Raw genomic sequence first — 18,107 nt, 5'->3', positions numbered from 1 at the left:
CTCATGAATCATGAATGATATGGGGGAGGAAGGGGATATTCCTGGGTGACAATTCAGCCACATATCCCCTACGCCGTTCCTTGGTTTGAAGTTTTAACGTCTCTCCCAGATGTACAAAAAAGGTTATTTTATCAGATTACTTTTTATTTCAGCACTTAACAGGGAAATAAATTGTGACAGTGATCCTAAATAAAGGGCAACGCACAAAATAGTTTCCTGTGTAACTTCTACAGCTCCCAAGGGTGAAGGATAAATATCTACTTGTTCTGAGAACTCTGGCAAGGGGGGGAAAGGCTTTCTGAAAGCATAAGAACATGGAAAGTTGCTATAGAACATGCTGTGCAGCAAAATTCTGTACCTTTTTGGAAAAGCATTAGCACGCTAGGCTAGCAAGGCACTGCCAGTGTGTCTGGCATCCTTTTACTGTTATTTTGTGCCCATTATCGTACTCGCTGACCCTTGCCAAATGTAGCACAAGCATCTCATTGCCCTTGATCTCTCCTGGCTGACCTCATCGCAGCAAACCTTTCCAATTAACCCATGGATTCCCAGACCCTTGCACACACCCAGGGGGGGAAAGTGTCCATCAGATACAAGTGAGCAGCTTAATACCATGTCAGTAGCACAGGTTGTGCAGCTTTTCTTCCTTACCACTGAAATGCTGGCAAAAACCTTAAAAAAATGATCTTTTGTAAAAAAAAGTTTATAGAGTCCAGAGCTTAGCAGGGAACATACTTCATGGAGGGCAGGTGTCGTAGCACCACGTCAACAGCATGAACAGGGTTAGTGCTGATTGGTTTGTCCAGTTCCAGAGGTTCGGGCAAGGTCCGTCCTGTCAGCACCTCGTGCAGCAAGTGCCAGCTCACGCGGGACACAAATTTTATCGACACCTTGAAGGGACGGTCTTTGCCTCCTTCTCCTGGCAATGTAACATCCAAATCCACCTGTTGGGCCAGGAGAGGAGAAAGAAGTGGAATCCAGAAGCGAGCCCCATGACATCACTAGAGATGCTGTCCCTTTCCTCCCCTGACCAAAACATTCAGCAACTGATTTAAAGCAGACTCAAACCCACCGCGTGGTACTAATGATGTTTTGAACATCAAATAGGGTCTGAAACACTGCACTTAATTCAGCATGATTTCAAGGAACTTGGTTAGAACAGAAAGAATGCACACACTCAGTGCCTGATATGGGGAAAAGATGCACCTAGTTCCCCACTGTGGTTTGTGTGGTCAACCACACCAGATTGAAAGCTCACACAGGAAGACCAGCCATACAAGGGGACTGTGTGTTGCTCTCTCCATAAAACCTCTCACAAGCCTCTTCTGGCTGTAAAATTCACTACTCTCCTCTCAATACCTTGTCATATTTACCTACTGGTGCGTGAGACCTCCCACCTCAATTTTACATGCCGATGTTCCAACCATTTGCTAAAACACAAAAACTGACTATACTGTGCACATTTATCCCATTTTAAGCTCAACCCTCCCTCTGTGGCATCCCTGTTAAAATTTACATCATAAGTTCTTTCAGTCAAGGACTTGTCTTTTCTGCTTTACTCTGAAGCACCATTATACACTGATGGCACAACGTAAATATTAAGTACTGCTCAATAAAAAAAAGTTAGGGTTAGATCCCATGAACTGTCCACTCAGAGAGGAAAAAGATTCAGTCCGTGTTCCCACTCCCTGTGCCATGGTTCATTTTATTTCTGAGGGCCCCCTGACCCTCAGACAGCAGATATTTAGGGAGGGATAAGGTATGTGGCTGAAGGGGGGGAGGCAGGAAAATATCAGATTCCATAAATGGAGAGCCCTTAGCATCCAACCTTTAGAGTCTGGACAACTGGTTTTCACACTGCCTAGAAAAGAACCTTACCGAAGTGGATGTTTTTTTTTTTTAAAGTACGTTATCTGGTTACAAAAAAAAATCAGAACTCAAGGAAAGATAAGCTGCCTTACCCCAGTAGTTGCCACAGGGAGTGGATTGGCTGTGTAAAGGCTTCTTTTACCATCATAAACTGGTCTACGGTCCCCAAATATTGTTACTTTAAAATGCTGCACCATTGAATCCACCACCTCCCTATGGAAACAAAAAGGATAGCATTTGCAATTAAGACATACACACACATACACCGCATGTTTCAGCCTATTCCCCTCCTTAGATGATACATTTAAAGTCACCTAGTTCAAGCCGAGCACAAACAATTATCCAAAAAGAGCCAAACTGAATGACGACACCAAGGCCCAATCAACTGTGCATGGTGGGATGGAACAGAATGGTCACTTCTTTTTCCTCAAAGCCAAAGATAGCTTTAAAGAGCGAAGCCAAAATGACTCATAATCTGCTGTGCGTGTTTAAATGCTAGGAGAGACACGGTGCTCCAGAGCCTTCCAACATTCTATCTGTGGCCTTATTCAGCTTGGTGAACTATTTACATAAACCAGTGAGTACTTCTTGCTACTGCAAACCATCAGATCCATGCCAGTAACTGTTATGTTATGTTACGACACAAGCTATCTACGTTGGCTTTGCAACTACAGATATGGGGATTGGTCCTAGCTTTTTTTTTTTTTTTTTCAAATTACCAATGGAAATTTTGGAGAGTACCCAAGAAACTCTTATGAAATATTTTCTCTTTTGGATACATGAAATTATTTTAAAGACAAGGTTTTACCCAATCAGAATCTACAGAAATAGATAATAATTCCTACATATAATGTACATATATGCCATGTATTTAAGAATATTAACATTATATGAGGCCAGTAGCACCTTAAAGGCTTATAAACTTTTCTGGAGTATAAGCTTTGGAGAGTCAAAGCTCACTTCATCAGATATAAATGAGAAGGAAGATCCATCATCCCTTACATCCAGGTCAGAAGGTGGGCCAGTTAGAGTCAGGATGCAGAGGTACAGTGAAAAGTATGACTTTTAAAGTACGTTTTAATATATTTTTTAATTTATATTTTTATAATTATGTTGTGAGCTGCCCTCATCCCGGCTTCCCAGGAATGAGGGCAGGATATAAACGTAATAATAAATAAATTCTAGTTCGGCAATCTCGCCTTGCAATCTCACTTTGAAGCCTTTACGCGGGAGAGCTCCACTCTGAGGTCAGCAACGGGAGGTCCTGGAATATTAAAATGTTCTCCCGCTGTTTTCAGTGTTTCAGCCCTCTACGCGATATCTCCTTGCTCTAATCAAGCTGATTATGCTTTGCACTGTGTGCCTCTGCATCCTGACTCTAACTGGCCCTTTTTTTGTAACACCCCTCCCGCCTCCTGACCAGGATTATAAGGGGTGATAGATCTTTGTCAGATACAAATAAAGAATGAAGTGAGCTTCGGCTCCTGAAAGCTGAAACCCTGGGAAATTTTGTTGGCCTTTTAAGGTGCGACTGGCCTCATATTTTGTCTACTACTACAGACATAGCCCTGACCTGGATGGCCCAGGCTAGCCTGATCTTGTCAGATCTCAGAAGCTAAGCAGGGTCAGCCCTGGTTAGTATTTGGATGGGAGACCACCAAGGAATACCAGGGTTGCTTTGCAGAGGAAGGCACTGGCAAACCACCTCTGTTAGTCTCTTGCCATGAAAACCCCAAAAGGGGTCGCCATAAGTTGGCTGCGACTTGAAGGCACTTTATACACACACACACACACACACTACAGACTTAACACAGCTATCTGCCTGTAACTACTTAAGGATGTGTTTGTTTAATGCTATTAGTTTAATCTTCAAAATGCTAGTAACGTTATGATCACAGTGTTTTTAAATATTATAAAGTTTAACCTGATATTCAACTATGCTGCTGGTTGTATTGTGAAACCACTTATAGCGAATAATACTCTTGCTTGCTACAAAGTTTGCTTTCTACTTCCAGCTTTATTTTCTCTAAAAATCATAGCGCCAAAACTAAGCCACACATGCAGCTAGAAAAAGGCTGCAGAAGTTCGCAGCTCTCTCTCTCTCTCTCAAATATTAGGTACATTTGGAGTTGTGCTTGTAGAAAATCAAGGCACTTATGCTCCTTAAATAATATAAATATGCCAAACAGTACATTTGCACATGCAAAATTATAAGTGATACATTTGACGTTAACGCAGTAAAAAAGGCTCAGTGGGAGAAGTATCTGCTTTGCATGCAGAAGGTCCCAAGTTCAATCCCCAGCATCTCCAGTTGAAAGGATCAGGTGGTAGCTAAAGTGAAAGACCTCCTCGTGAAACCGTGGAGAGCCACTGCCAGTCTGAGTAGACAATACTGACCATGATGGACCAATGGTCTTAAGAATAAGGCCGCTTCATGTGTACACAATTCATTGTCCCATGTGTAGACAGCTATTACATATATTTCTATTTTTCTCTAAAAACATTTCCTCCCACGGATTTAGCAGTATCTGAAAATTCTACATTTCTGCTTGCAGCAGCATCTCACACTGCTACAAGTCATATCTGTCTCAAGAGTCAAATTCAAACAGACCTGGAAGATAAGTGACTGGATCTCCTGGACCTTTGGCCAACAGTAGTCAGAGGGGAGGGTGTTAGACTTGGGCCACATGATGGTTTACTCCTCTGCTCAACTGTCCCTTCCCCTACACCTGCCTTGAAACTTATCCATCCTCCTTTTCCCTATCTTACTCTATACAGTTCCTTTTTAAGGCGTGAGAACCATTTGTTTTACAAATATTTGAATAAGGGACCAAAAATTTACACAACTTAAGTGAAAAGCTATTTCCCAAATTAAAAGCAATATAAATGGAGCAATTCTTTTCCCCACTGAATATGCTTCTCACAAAATCCCATATTTCAGCCATTTAACAAAAAGGTTAAATGCAATAAGACAGGATCATGATAAAGCAGAGGAAAGCAGGAGAGGATTCTGCTGTTCCAATATGTGAAATTAAAACACCTGCCACACAAAAAAAAACCCTGTAGACATTAGTTTTACCTAATGCTATGTTACTGAACAGCCAGTCTGCTGGTACACTGCACCCAACCGACTCCCTCCACTTGTTTGCTCTGAGGTTAAGACAGCAGCCGAAAGAAACACTTAAGGCATGCCAGAGAGCCACAATGTTTGCCACAGCAAGTCCTTACACATTCATGCTTGATAGGTTTAAAAACCCCAGTTTAAAGTGATCTTCTATAAACATATCATCACATAGCCAGACTGCAGAGAATTTATAGCACTTAAACTGCTCCTAAGTCATACATTATTGAGTATTCCTTACAGTCTGAACACATGTGACTAATACAGATGTAAAATTTCTAGCAATTTTGAGGCCACGAAATCCCCCCACCCCTTGAAAATCCAAAATTGCAAGGGTGGTGGTGGTTTTGGAACATATGCAGTACTTTATCAATGGTAAACTTGTTTTACTGCTTTAACATATAATACATCATTTATAACTTAATTAAATTTACTATCTTATGTATAAGAATAAAAAATATGAATGCCTTATTTTTCCACAAGCAAAATTATGAATATAGCCAATACTTGTGAGAGATGCAAACTGCTGTACACTATGCTACCTTAGAACATGTAGTTCAGTTTCCGCCATCTTAAAGGTAGGGGGAAAACAAAAGTTTAAAATAAAAACACATTTTGTATTCCGTGAAACTAAGGGCATTATTTGGACAGAAATGCTCTCATATCCATTATGATTAGTGGTATAGTTGGATGTAACACTGACCTAACACGGAACTATTATATTGTAAACACTTTTTTGTTCGGTTTGGAGTACCCTAAATAACTGTTATTGAGCCCCTTCCCTAACTTTGCTGTTGTGTGTTTTAGGTCTTTATATGTTTTTACTGAATTATTTTAGAAATTATTTTACATGCTGTTAAAAGGTTTTTAACAATTTGGGAACCCTATTTGTGTAGAAAAGAGCCCCATGGTGCAGAGTGCTAAGCTGCAGTACTCTGCTCACGACCTGAATTCGATCCCAACGGAAGTTGGTTTCAGGTAGCTGGCTCAAGGTTGACTCAGCCTTCCATCCTTCCGAGGTCGGTCAAATGAGTACCCAGCTTGCTGGGGGTAAAGGGGAGATGACTGGAGAAGGCACTGGCAAACCACCCTGTAAACAAAAGTCTGCCTAGTAAACGTCGGGATGTGACGTCACCCCATGGGTCAGGAATGACCCGGTGCTTGCACAGGGGAACTTTACCTTTTTTTATTTGTGTAGAAAGGAGGCACAACAACGTTTTGAATAGGTAATGAAGTATTACATCCTATATATTATTGCATATCATAAACTAATTCTGTTTTTTAAATAATAAACATATTATTTAAAACACTTTTAAGTAATAAACATATCCTTGAAAATCTGTTGTCTGCATCTACGGCATACACAGGAATTATTATCTAACGCTGTAGATTGTTTTATATAAAAATATTTATACTACACATTTTGAACCAGTGCTCCCTAATCATTTAATATATATTTTTTACGTTATCTGTAGTCCAGCTTTCTCACTGAGACTCAAGGCAGATTACACAGTGTAAGTCAATACAATCAACAGGATGAGGCTTCCAATAAACAGTGCAGTAGGATGGGTATTGCAGAAATCTGAGCAGAGCGGAAACAAAGCATACACATTAACACTACACATTAAACAATGCAGAAATTACATAGTAGGATCATTCTTACAGCAGCAGACAGTATGAACTATACACTGTAGTTCAGTCCACGGACCCTCACCCTTTATCAAAGCAGAAAACAGAAATTTCCCCCCGAAACTTTCTTTTTATTGCTAAACCCACGTGTCTGATGCATTAAATCTATTACTTTGCCCGTTAGACATGTAGCATAGAACAAGGCATTTTTAACTACTACAAATGGATCAAAGTTTCCTTACCTAACTAAATTCACATGCACGTTATCAAAATCCCCCAATACAAACTTTTCACATATTGAACAGTAAGAAACTTACAACTTAACAGAAGGTAGCATTATAAGAAGATAATATTTAAATAAACATTCCAGACCAGTAGCTAAAAGCAAGGAGAATCATGGCACTAACAATTGAAGTCACGCTAACAAAGCAATCCTGAAGGGGGGGTATTAAATGGCCTTAGGAGCCGGCGTTGACCCCTGTGCCGGCGTTACTGCCACTTGTGCCGGCACCGGGGTGCCAAAGGGGTATGTGCCAAAGGGGGGGTGTTCCTGGGGTCAGCGCTGGTGCAAGTGGCAGCTTCCTGAGCCCTTTCGCCCCAGGAGCGCCCCCTTTTTCTGGTGCAGACTTGTGCCTGTAAAAATGGTGGCACAGCCCTGGGAAAATGCTCTATGCAGTTTCACGGGGGTTGGGGGAAATTACATTTTCGGCTTGCTGTGCCAAGACTACACTGTAAGTACATGGTGATGAAGTGCATACAAAAGCTTATGTCACAACAAAACTAAGTGACTTTCCCTAGTGACTGTCAAGGAAAAATTGATTTTTGTTTAGTCAAAAGAGAGCCAGTTTTTAAACTAGAGTCTTATTTTATTTATATTTATTGGTTAAAAACGTTTATTAGCTGCCTTTCTACCTTGTAGAACTGAAGGGGGCTTACAATGTGAATAAAACAATGATAAAAAATACAAAGAAGACCATAATTAAAAATCACAATTAGGACTGCCAAATAAACTAAATTAGTCCAATGAAGTCCTAAATAAATTATTCGTTCTTATGCGGTATATGTTGTGTTGCTTGTTCTGTTTACTTTAATATTTTACTGTCAGTCACTTAAAGTTTGCTATGAAGAGTTATTGAAACGTAAGTAGGAAGACACTGGGAGGGAAGGGATAAGGTGCAACCTAAGATTTCTAATTCAAGTCACCTTGAGCCAATTGCCCTGCATTGGGTGGGCTCTTTACTTGTGCCACTAACCCAGGGGTCGGCAAATTCATTAGTCAAAAGAGCCAAATATCAACAGTACAACGATTGAGATTTCTTTTGAGAGCCAAATTTCTTAAACTTAAACTATACAGGTAGGTACACTGTTTATTAACTTAATAAACTTTAATTAAAGTTTGAAGTCTTAATTAAACTATAGGTACACTGAATAAAACTTGATATCATACTTAATAGTGATCTTATTTATTGATAAAAATTAAATTGTAAGTCACTGCCATTTCCCCCTCCCCGTCCGGAGTCCTCGTCTGGAGGCCTGGTCTACCTCCATAAAAGCCTATTGGTAGACCTGGCCTCCGGCTGAGTCCCATTGGGAGGCCAGGTCTACCCATTGGCTTTCTTGGCATTTGACCTGGCCTCCGGAGGCCCATAGAAGCCAATGGGTAGACCTGGCCTCTGAAGGGGGACTTTTCCCCCTCCTCGGAGTCCAGGTCTACCGCCAAGAAAGCCAGTGGGTAGACATGGCCTCCCAATGGGACTCAGCTGGAGGCCAGGTCTACCAAAAGAAGCCCGCCCTGCCCAACAGCTGATAGGCGGGCAGGGCGGGCCAGGATCCGCCGAGCCGCCCGCCCAGCAATCACGCGGCTAGAGGGGAGGCTTTAGCCTTCCAACCATTGAGGGCAAGGGAAAGGGGGACCCGGCCATTCTCCACGGCGGGGGGGGGGGGGAGAGAGAGAGACAGCGCGCCTGCTCACCTGCTCTCTTCGCACTCAACGGGCCAAAGAGCCGCATGCGGCTCGGGAGCCACGGTTTGCCGACCCCTGCACTAACCCATGAGAATTGATGAGGGCCCGATGGATTGACAACCCTCACTTTGGACAACATGTACACTTTACGGCATGGGAGATGATATAGTAACGTTTTATGAACGTGGAACTGAAGATGGAACCAAAAAGGCAAAATACCATCAGTGCTGCAGAACACATTTGTCTGACTTGTTATTTTCCTCCTGAAGTCCAGCAATCACCAGTTCTCTGAACTCACAATTCGTAATACACACGAGGTGCGAAATCAATGGATGTATTGATTCCTTGTCACCACCCTATCTCAGTCTCACTGGGCTAGCCCCTTGATGCTACCTTGTGGCCCTGTCTACCTGTGCCCTGTCTATCTGTTCCCTTTACAACTGGGATGCACACATCTGCATCTCCGTAGTATAAATGCTTGTTTCAGTTTACCCAGCGTTCTAAGCTATTGACACTGAGAGCTGAGATATAAATATTTTAAATAAATAATTGCCTTTTAAAATGCCCATGGAAAAGAGATCCATTTGCTGTCTTGCGTCTAATACTGCTCACTTGGAGTCTTTAGGACTGAACTACATGCCTAAATAAAATATCCCTTACCATGCTGTCTAAAGCTTTAATTTACTACTATGTCCCTTCCCATGCACATCAACAGTAAATGCCCATTTACTGAAATATCTATACGCCGTCTTTCCTAGCAGCCATGGCAAGTCAAGGCAGCTTACAAAACAGCCTTACCTGAAGGCAACCGGCAACCAAAACAAAGAAAACCAGACAACGTATGACCATGTAACGTACCATCAAAACAATATCCTTTTTGTGAAATGAACTACCAAGTGTCCACCTAAGAACAGCCTTAACCAGAGGAGAGTAGCATAGGGGGCCCTTCGCACTCCCTGGAGGAGGCCGTTCTAGAATGCTGGAACGGCCATCCAAAAAGAGAAGTCCCCTTCTGTGAATGAACAATCAGCTGAAACAGAGGGCTCAACAAGGACAGGGGCTCCGCGAGCACTCGAGGTGTCAAAATGACTCAAAACAAGTAGACAAGTAAAAAATAAGGTCACAAACAACGCTCCAGACAAGACACCTTTCTGTAGATATATTTACGCATGTTACACACAGATCTCAGGGTTACATTCAATGAGGCCCCTTGTCAACCAAACTGTTAACAAATGTATGATTCATGCACTCTGGCACAAATATTAATATTTTTCAATTATTCATGTAACATGGTCATCAGTGATGCTTTATAGATCAGTGCAAGTCAGAGAGAACATCCCATTCAAAGCTTACAATTTCAAATGTATCTGAAGAAGTGAGCTGTGGCTCACGAAAGCTCATACCCTGCCAGAAAATATTTTTGTTAGTCTTTAAGGTGCTACTGGACTCTTGCTCTTTTCTACTACTGCAGACAGACCAACACGGCTACCCACTGTGAATTAATTTCAAATGTGTATCTTTGGGGGAAACATAGAAAGGTGTGATAAAAAGAGGAAAGGGTGCTAGACTTAACATGAGAATGCTAGACTTAACATGCAGCCTTGTCTTGTACATGTTTACTCAGAACTAAGCCTTACGGAGTTTAATGGGGCTTACACGTGAATGAGCGTGAACAGGTAAACCGCCTTAGGGATCAGGGCTTCCCTGAGGGCCCTCTCTTTCTGCGAAAACCCGCTTTTCTCTCTCCTGGCCCAGACAGTCACTCCCCATTCCTGCCAGTCATTAAATGCTTCTCCTCCACACCTGCAGGGCTGACACATGTACACCCCTTGCAAAAGATCAGCTCTCTATTGGAGAATGGTTCCTATGCTGTGCACAGAGCTGGAAGCATGAATGCAAGGCAGAGGGAGGGGCGGGGAGAGATGGCAAAGGAGGGCTGTCATGGATGGGGCCTTCCACACTGCCAAGATGCACGCACAGCACTGGAGGAAGTAGCCCCCAGACTGAGCTGTATGGAGAAAGAGAGAGAAGGCATGGGAGATACTTTGCAAGGAAGGGGGGGTGTCTCTGAAGCTGCCTGTGCTAAAGAGGCCATGCTGGGTGACCTTGCCTTGCTGTCCTGCTGCTTCTCTCACTATGCATGCCAAGAGGCAGAAAGCACTGCGCCCTTGGCCTCTATGCACAGCAGGTCCTTTCAGAAAGCAGGAAGATGGCACATCTATGGCAGCTCATGGCCCAGAAACTGTGGCACTGCAGCCAACTCAAGAATCACAACTCCCTCGGAAGACAAATGATCTGAAGGACCAACTCCCACCACTGGTGCCTGTCTTCCCATTGTTTTCACCAGCTGCTCTGGCACCTCCTTTCTTCTTCCAGAGCTGGGTAGTAACTAGGAGCAGGGCCTTTTCTTTTAGGCAGGGAGGGTTTTTTTCACCTGGTGTATTATTTTGTCTGGTTACTGATCCTGGTTTAATTATTGCTGTTTTAATCTTTGCCGCTCTTCCAATTTTAATGGATACAACTATATACCATTTTAAGGATTACAGACTTTAAAGATCTGGAAATGATCAAACTGTATTTGAGCAGTAAAGTTCAAGACAGATTTTAAAATGTAGATATTAATATTGCACAAGTACAGTTATTTTGTTAGTTTCCCTGGCAACCAATTTGTCTGAGTGGCATGATATAAATGTTTAACTCAAAACAAAAATAATTATTTTTTAAAATCTTAAAATCAGTTTTATACCATATCACAGATCTAAGCCCCAAAGCTGTCTTTATTAGCATACTCTATAACAGCAGACCTTGAAAATAATTAAGTTTACTTTAACACTTTTCCTGTAAACTTTAACTTGCTGCTTCAAACAAGACACATCCAAAATTCAGACCAAAGTTTTTCAATATGCATGCTGAAAGGGGGTGGTGGTGGCTTTTCATCAGCTAGGGTTGGCAAGCACATCTATCAACTAGTGCTTGCCAACCCTAGCTGATGAAACTTTTCAGCAAGTGTGAAGTCAGTCACAATTACAAGAACATGAGTTCATATTAGCTGACTATTACAGTTAGTACCAGTTAGAACTGAAGTCATCCATCTTTTCAGTCAGCTAACACAAGGTTACTGTGAGAGATCCCCTCTCTCTGAGTTTACTTCTCCAAATCAAATGTTCAGACGTTGGTAAAGAAACAAAGGATTTATTGAAGACATCAGGAGATGAGACAGGCACAGATAGCAAGTTGCAAGTGAGGGGCTAATCGGGTTTACAGAATATATTGACTCCAGGGCACTGGGGCACTGGGGTTCACACTTATTGTTATGGGAAGTTACAAGCTTGGCATAATACAAAACATCAGACGAGTCCCAGGAAGTCTGGTGAAGCTATCACACTTCCAAGGCCGCATCGGCCTGAGGGAGTACTGACAGGAAGAACAGCGGGGGGGGGGAAGATACTTGGGGCAATCAGGCCTGGCGCCTGAGACCAGAAGGTGTGAACTGCTTTTACGAGTTCACTGATAGCAGGTGATGGGAAGCAGAGACACATACACAGAGACCCTCACATTCTGCCCCCCTTAAGGCCCCCTCCGGGGTCCTCGAGAGGGCGAGGCTTATCGGGATAAGCGAGGTGGAATTCTCGGACCAAGCGAGGGGCCGCCATGTGGGGTGCGGCCACCCACTTGTCGTGAGCGGACCCAAGGTTTTTCCAACGAACAAAGTAAAACAGTTTCCCCTTCTTCCATTTGGAATCTAAGACCTTGGATATTTCCAGATGGGTATCCCCTCCTACCACAGTAGGAATCTCATGGTCGGGAGGGGGGTGGAACTGGGGAGCTGCCACATAAGGTTTGAGGAGACTAATATGAAATACAGGATGGACTCCCTTGAGGGTCTTTGGGAGTTTCAGTTCCACGGTAACCTCATTGATCACTCTGGTAATGGGGAAAGGTCCCACATAACGGTCGCTCAGTTTTTTGCAGGGACGAAGAGAGCGGAGGTTTTTGGTAGACAGATACACTTGCTCCCCCACCTTTAGCTCCCATCCCGGAGACCGGTGTTTGTCTGCTTGTTCCTTGTACTTGCTTTTCGCCTTCTCAAGATTTTTGAGCAGCCACGGCCAGGTAGATTTAACTGCCTGAATCCACTCCTGAAGATCAGGGGTGGTTTGGAGTTCTGGCGTGACGGGGGCGGAACCGAAAGGACCGAATTCCGTCCCGTATATTACTTGGAAGGGACTAAAGCCGGTAGAGGAATGAGGCGCATTGTTGTACGCATATTCGGCGAATGGCAGCAGGTCGACCCAGTCATCCTGGTGGAAATTTACATAGCAACGCAAATAACATTCTACCACCGCGTTTACTCGTTCCGTTTGACCATCCGTTTGGGGGTGATAGGCGGAAGACAAACCCTGTTCCTCCACCCCCATGAGCTTTAGGAATGCTCGCCAGAATTTGGCAACAAACTGGACCCCCCGGTCGGAGAGGACCTTCCTCGGTACCGAGTGTAGCCTGAGGACATGTGTAACAAATAGTTTAGCCAAACCCTGGGCTGAAGGAAGACCTGCACACGGAACAAAATGGACCTGTTTGGAAAAAAGGTCCGTGATTACCCAGAGAACCGTTTTTCCCCGACTAGGAGGTAGGTCGGTGATAAAATCCATGGCTATGACTTCCCAGGGGCGGGAGGGGTTCTCCAGCGGTTTGAGAAGCCCGGGGGGTTTTCCCATCCGTTTCTTAGCTGTGGCGCAAGTGGGGCAGCTGCGCACATACAGCTCCACATCGGCTCTCATACCGGGCCACCAGAACTGCCTCCGTACCAGGTGAAGTGTTTTAATGAAACCAAAATGACCCGCCAATCTGGCACCATGTACAAGTCCCAATACCTCTTTGCGAAGGGAGGATGGGACATAAAGTTTCCCCCCCTGCATCCACCAAGTGTTGGTTCGTTCCAGGCCAGTAGGGAGGAGATGGTGCTCCTCCTCCTGTAAGGAAGCGTCCCGGAGCCGCTGTTGGAAGGCTTCCGGGATACCCTTGAGTGTAGGGGGGGTCTCTGGTCGATGGGCTTGGGACCGGGTGGTGACGGCTAAGCCGGGGACCTCCCCACGCTGCTCGGGCGTGAACAGGGAGTCGACAGGGCGATCGAAATCGTTGCGATACTGGGGAAGTCGAGACAGAGCGTCGGCTAGGGCATTGTCTTTACCCGGGACATGTTTGAGAGTGAACCGGAATTTGGCGAAGAATTGGGCCCACCGAATTTGTTTGGCGTTGAGCTTTCTAGCTCCCTTGAGAGCCTCGAGATTCTTGTGATCGGTACACACTTCAAACGGCAGTTCGGCACCTTCTAAAAAGTGTCTCCATATGGTGAGGGCATGTTTGACCGCCGCCGCCTCCTTCTCCCAAATAGCCCAGTTGATCTCGGACTGGGAAAACTTTTTGGAGAAGTAGGCGCATGGTCTCAACCGCCCCCCTTCATCCCTCTGCAATAGGGCCCCACCCATGGCAACATCCGAGGCATCCACCTGCACTACGAAAGGCTTGGTGCAATCCGGGTGAGCCAAAACGGGTTCGGATGAAAAAAGTAGTTTTAAACATTCAAAAGCCTGCTGGCACTGGGGGGACCATTGCAAACGGGCTGAGGGAAGCGCGGCGCTAGCCCCCTTGTCCTTGGTACGCAACAGATTGGTGAGAGGAAGCGCAACTTGGGCAAAGTTGGGAATGAAGTTTCGGTAAAAGTTAGCGAATCCCAAAAACTGCTGAAGCTGGCGGCGGGTAGTGGGGGGTTCCCAATCTCGCACCGCTTGGACCTTTGCGGGGTCCATTTCTAAACCTTGGTGGGAAATCACGTACCCAAGAAATGTAATGGAAGGTTGGTGGAACTCACATTTGGATACCTTAGCATACAGTTTGTGCTCCCGCAGCCGCTGGAGCACTTCTCGCACTAGGCGCACATGTTCTTCCATGGTTTCAGAGTAAATAAGTATGTCATCGAGAAATACCACCACCCCCCGAAACAGCAAATCATGCAAAACCTCATTAATCAATTGCATAAACACACTGGGGGCCCCCGAAAGTCCGAACGGCATGACTAGGTATTCAAACATTCCAAAACAGCTGGAAAAGGCCGTTTTGGGTTCGTCTCCTTCTTTAATGCGAATGCGGTGGTATGCTTCCACTAAGTCCAGTTTGGTGAAGATTCGGCCCTCCTTTAATTGTGCTAAAAGGTCGGGAATAAGAGGGAGAGGGTAAGCGTTAGACTGGGTGACCGCGTTTAGCCTACGAAAGTCAATACACAGTCTTAGATCTCCCGTCTTTTTCTTCACAAAGAAGGCTGGGGCCGAATAAGGAGCTTTGGAAGGGCGTATGAAACCCCTCGCCAAGTTGGCGTCCAGATAGTCCCGTAACACCGCCTTCTCACTAGGGCTCATGGGATAGACCTTCCCTTTAGACAGTTTGCCTTCCCCCACGATTTCGATGGCACAGTCCGTCTCTCTGTGGGGAGGCAGTTCGTCACATTCTTTAACATCAAAGACATCCGCAAACTGCGAGTATTCTGTGGGAAGTTGAGGAGGAACGGAGATCGGGTTGGGGGACCCTACCAATGCGGCGGCCGGAGTCCTGAGTACCCGTTCCTTGTCATGCAACCCACAGGGGCTTTCGGGAAACGAGAGCACCCGTTTAACCCAGTCGATGGAGGGGTTATGTCCCCGCAGCCAGTTCATCCCTAACACCACTGGGGTTACAATAGGGGCGATGGTAAAATACAAGCGTTCCCAATGTTCTCCCACAGACATAATTACGGCTGCAGTTCGGTGGGTCACTGGGCCCCGTTTAAAATCGCTCCCGTCCATTTGGGAAAAGCGGAGGGGTCCCGGAAGCCGCTTGCGCCGGACTCCCAGTTTCTTGGCAGCTTCCTCACTAATCATAGTGCGGGCACACCCCGAGTCAACCAAAGCGGGGAATTCTAAACTGGGACCCCCTTTGGGTAGGGACAGGTGAACACGCACATACACATTGTCCTCTTGGGCGCTTACCATCGGTGGAGCTCCTTGCACAACGACAGGGGCGGTCTGCTGCGGAGCCCCCTCTACAGCAGACCGACGGCGTTTTTTGCCGGCTGTTCCCACTCTTCCTCCTCGCTGGAAGAGGGGGACGGAGTGGTGGCGTTCGGGGATCCGTCCGAATCAAAAGTAGTATTTGTAATCCGGGACCCCGTTGGGCCTGTAGAGGTGGAGATCACATCCTGGGGGCGCGCATGGAGAGCGGAGGGTGCGCCGGAACGCCGGCTCGGTGGCCCGCTCCTGCGGCGGAGCTGGTCCTCAGCGGCCGCCTTCTGCGGTTCGGTCGGGGCTTGGCGAGGGGGGTTGGGACGACCCGCACGAGAGGGGCATTGCGACGCAAAGTGTCCCTTTCCTCCACAGGTCAGGCAGACGCCGGTCTCAAAACGCTTGCGGCGTTCAGCGGCCGAAGGACCCCCACTCCCTCCCGGTCGGAAGTCTCGGCCCCGGTCACTCCGGGGTCTCGGGTCTCGTCCAACGCGTTGTTTGGACAAGGTCAGGAGTTGTTTGCGATTCTCGATGTCGGCAGCGTGGCGAACCCAACCTTCCACATCCGGGGGGTTCCCTTGCATAAAAGCCCAATGCTGGAGGTCCGGGTCGAGGCCCTCCCTGAAACACTGTACCAAAGTGGCCTCACTCCAGTCCAGGATTCGGCTGGCCAGTGATTGGAACTCACTTGCATACTGCGCCACCGACTTGGTCCCTTGGCGCAGTTGCATCAGGGAGGCTTTAGCCCGCTCACCCAGAGTCGGGTCCTCGAAGCGGTTTCGGAGTGCTACCATAAACTCGTCCAGGGTTCGCAGCACCGGCGAGCGGAGTTCATACTGCAACACCATCCAGGCGGCCGCCTCCCCTTGCAGCAAGGAAGCCACGTACTGCACCCGGGACTCCTCGGAAGTGAAGGTTCGGCCTTGTTCTCGCATAAAAATGTCCACTTGGACCATGAAAAAGGTCAACTGGTCTCCTGAACCGTCATAGGTGACTTTCAGGTCCCGACGGGACGGGAGGCTAGGAGGCGCGGGAGGGGCTGCCGGTGTTCCGTCCGGGGGGTTGCCGGCAGGCGGTTGCACTTTCAACGCGTCCAGGGCCGCGGCCATCTCACCCATCACCCGCCGCATGGACTCCATCTGCTCCTGCATGGCTTGGCGATCCTCCAGCCACTGCCTGCGTTCCTCTTCCATCAGGGCCTCCTTGCGCGCCGGGTCCCCCTCAAGTCCCGTGCTGGGGAAGGCCAAACGGCGATCCTTCGCCGCGGTTCGGGAGAGAGACCAACCCTTGGGGGAGTCCAGCCAATTGTTAAAAAGTCCTCGGGGACGTCCGTCCCGGCCTTGGTCGGGGATGGGATCCCTAGGCTTCTTTGGCTTGGCACCCTCCTCCTTGGGATCCGGTTTCTCCGGTACCACCGGTCCGTCCGGTGCGTCAGGGGTAGTAGGGGTGTTTTCCTCATCGCCTGACATTCTGTCCCAAAAGGTACAGCAGCAGTTCGAGAGGCAAAGACTTGCAACTTAATGTGAGAGATCCCCTCTCTCTGAGTTTACTTCTCCAAATCAAATGTTCAGACGTTGGTAAAGAAACAAAGGATTTATTGAAGACATCAGGAGATGAGACAGGCACAGATAGCAAGTTGCAAGTGAGGGGCTAATCGGGTTTACAGAATATATTGACTCCAGGGCACTGGGGCACTGGGGTTCACACTTATTGTTATGGGAAGTTACAAGCTTGGCATAATACAAAACATCAGACGAGTCCCAGGAAGTCTGGTGAAGCTATCACACTTCCAAGGCCGCATCGGCCTGAGGGAGTACTGACAGGAAGAACAGCGGGGGGGGGGGGGAAGATACTTGGGGCAATCAGGCCTGGCGCCTGAGACCAGAAGGTGTGAACTGCTTTTACGAGTTCACTGATAGCAGGTGATGGGAAGCAGAGACACATACACAGAGACCCTCACAGTTACTTTGCTTCTCAAATTAAGGAAAGCATGCATGTATGAAAAAAGAAAGAAACCCCAACCGCAGCAACATTTCAACCTTCTCATATTTCACTAACTAGAGAACTTCACTCTACTTTGCTAAATGTAAATCATAATGAGCAGTTTACAGGAAAGTATGTCCTAACACTATACAAAAGAACTAAAACTGAAGAGGTCCCTAGAGCACATGTCTTTCCTCCACAGTACAGGTTAGGCAGTTACAGCAGCTGAATAAGCACTTCTTGACTGGAAGGCATGTCATAAACTTGGAAGCCACCAAGGGGAAAAGCTCCCAGCCTCACTAGACTGGATCTGGGAACAAGCCAAAGCTCTTCAAACCCTTTACTGCAGAAACTAGAAACCACAAGAACAAGAAAACTATTGGTAAGAGAAACTGTGAAGATAAGATAAAGCCCATAGTTATCTCAACATTTTCCAATACCATTGGGACAATGCACTGTGAAGGTTAACAGCTATGAAGGGTGGTTTCATCTTGTACACCAGAAGATG

The 18,107-nt window shown here is 46.3% G+C and overlaps 1 protein-coding gene across 1 annotated transcript in view; it reads right to left on the bottom strand.

Moving 5' to 3' along the window:
• LOC130474341 (protein argonaute-3) overlaps positions 1-18,107 on the bottom strand; it is a 69,729-nt gene that overhangs the window by 38,523 nt on the left and 13,099 nt on the right. Inside the window, exons 3-4 of the mRNA XM_056845909.1 lie at positions 1,962-2,082; positions 736-944 (exon numbers count right to left, since the gene is read on the bottom strand). Coding sequence (XP_056701887.1) covers positions 736-944; positions 1,962-2,082 — 330 coding nt within the window. The remainder of the gene's footprint in view (positions 1-735; positions 945-1,961; positions 2,083-18,107) is intronic.

Source organism: Euleptes europaea, chromosome 3, assembly GCF_029931775.1.
Source record: "Euleptes europaea isolate rEulEur1 chromosome 3, rEulEur1.hap1, whole genome shotgun sequence".
NCBI lineage: Eukaryota > Metazoa > Chordata > Lepidosauria > Squamata > Sphaerodactylidae > Euleptes > Euleptes europaea.
Note: the sequence above shows the minus strand (reverse complement) of the source record. Positions and strands in the feature narration are given on the sequence as shown.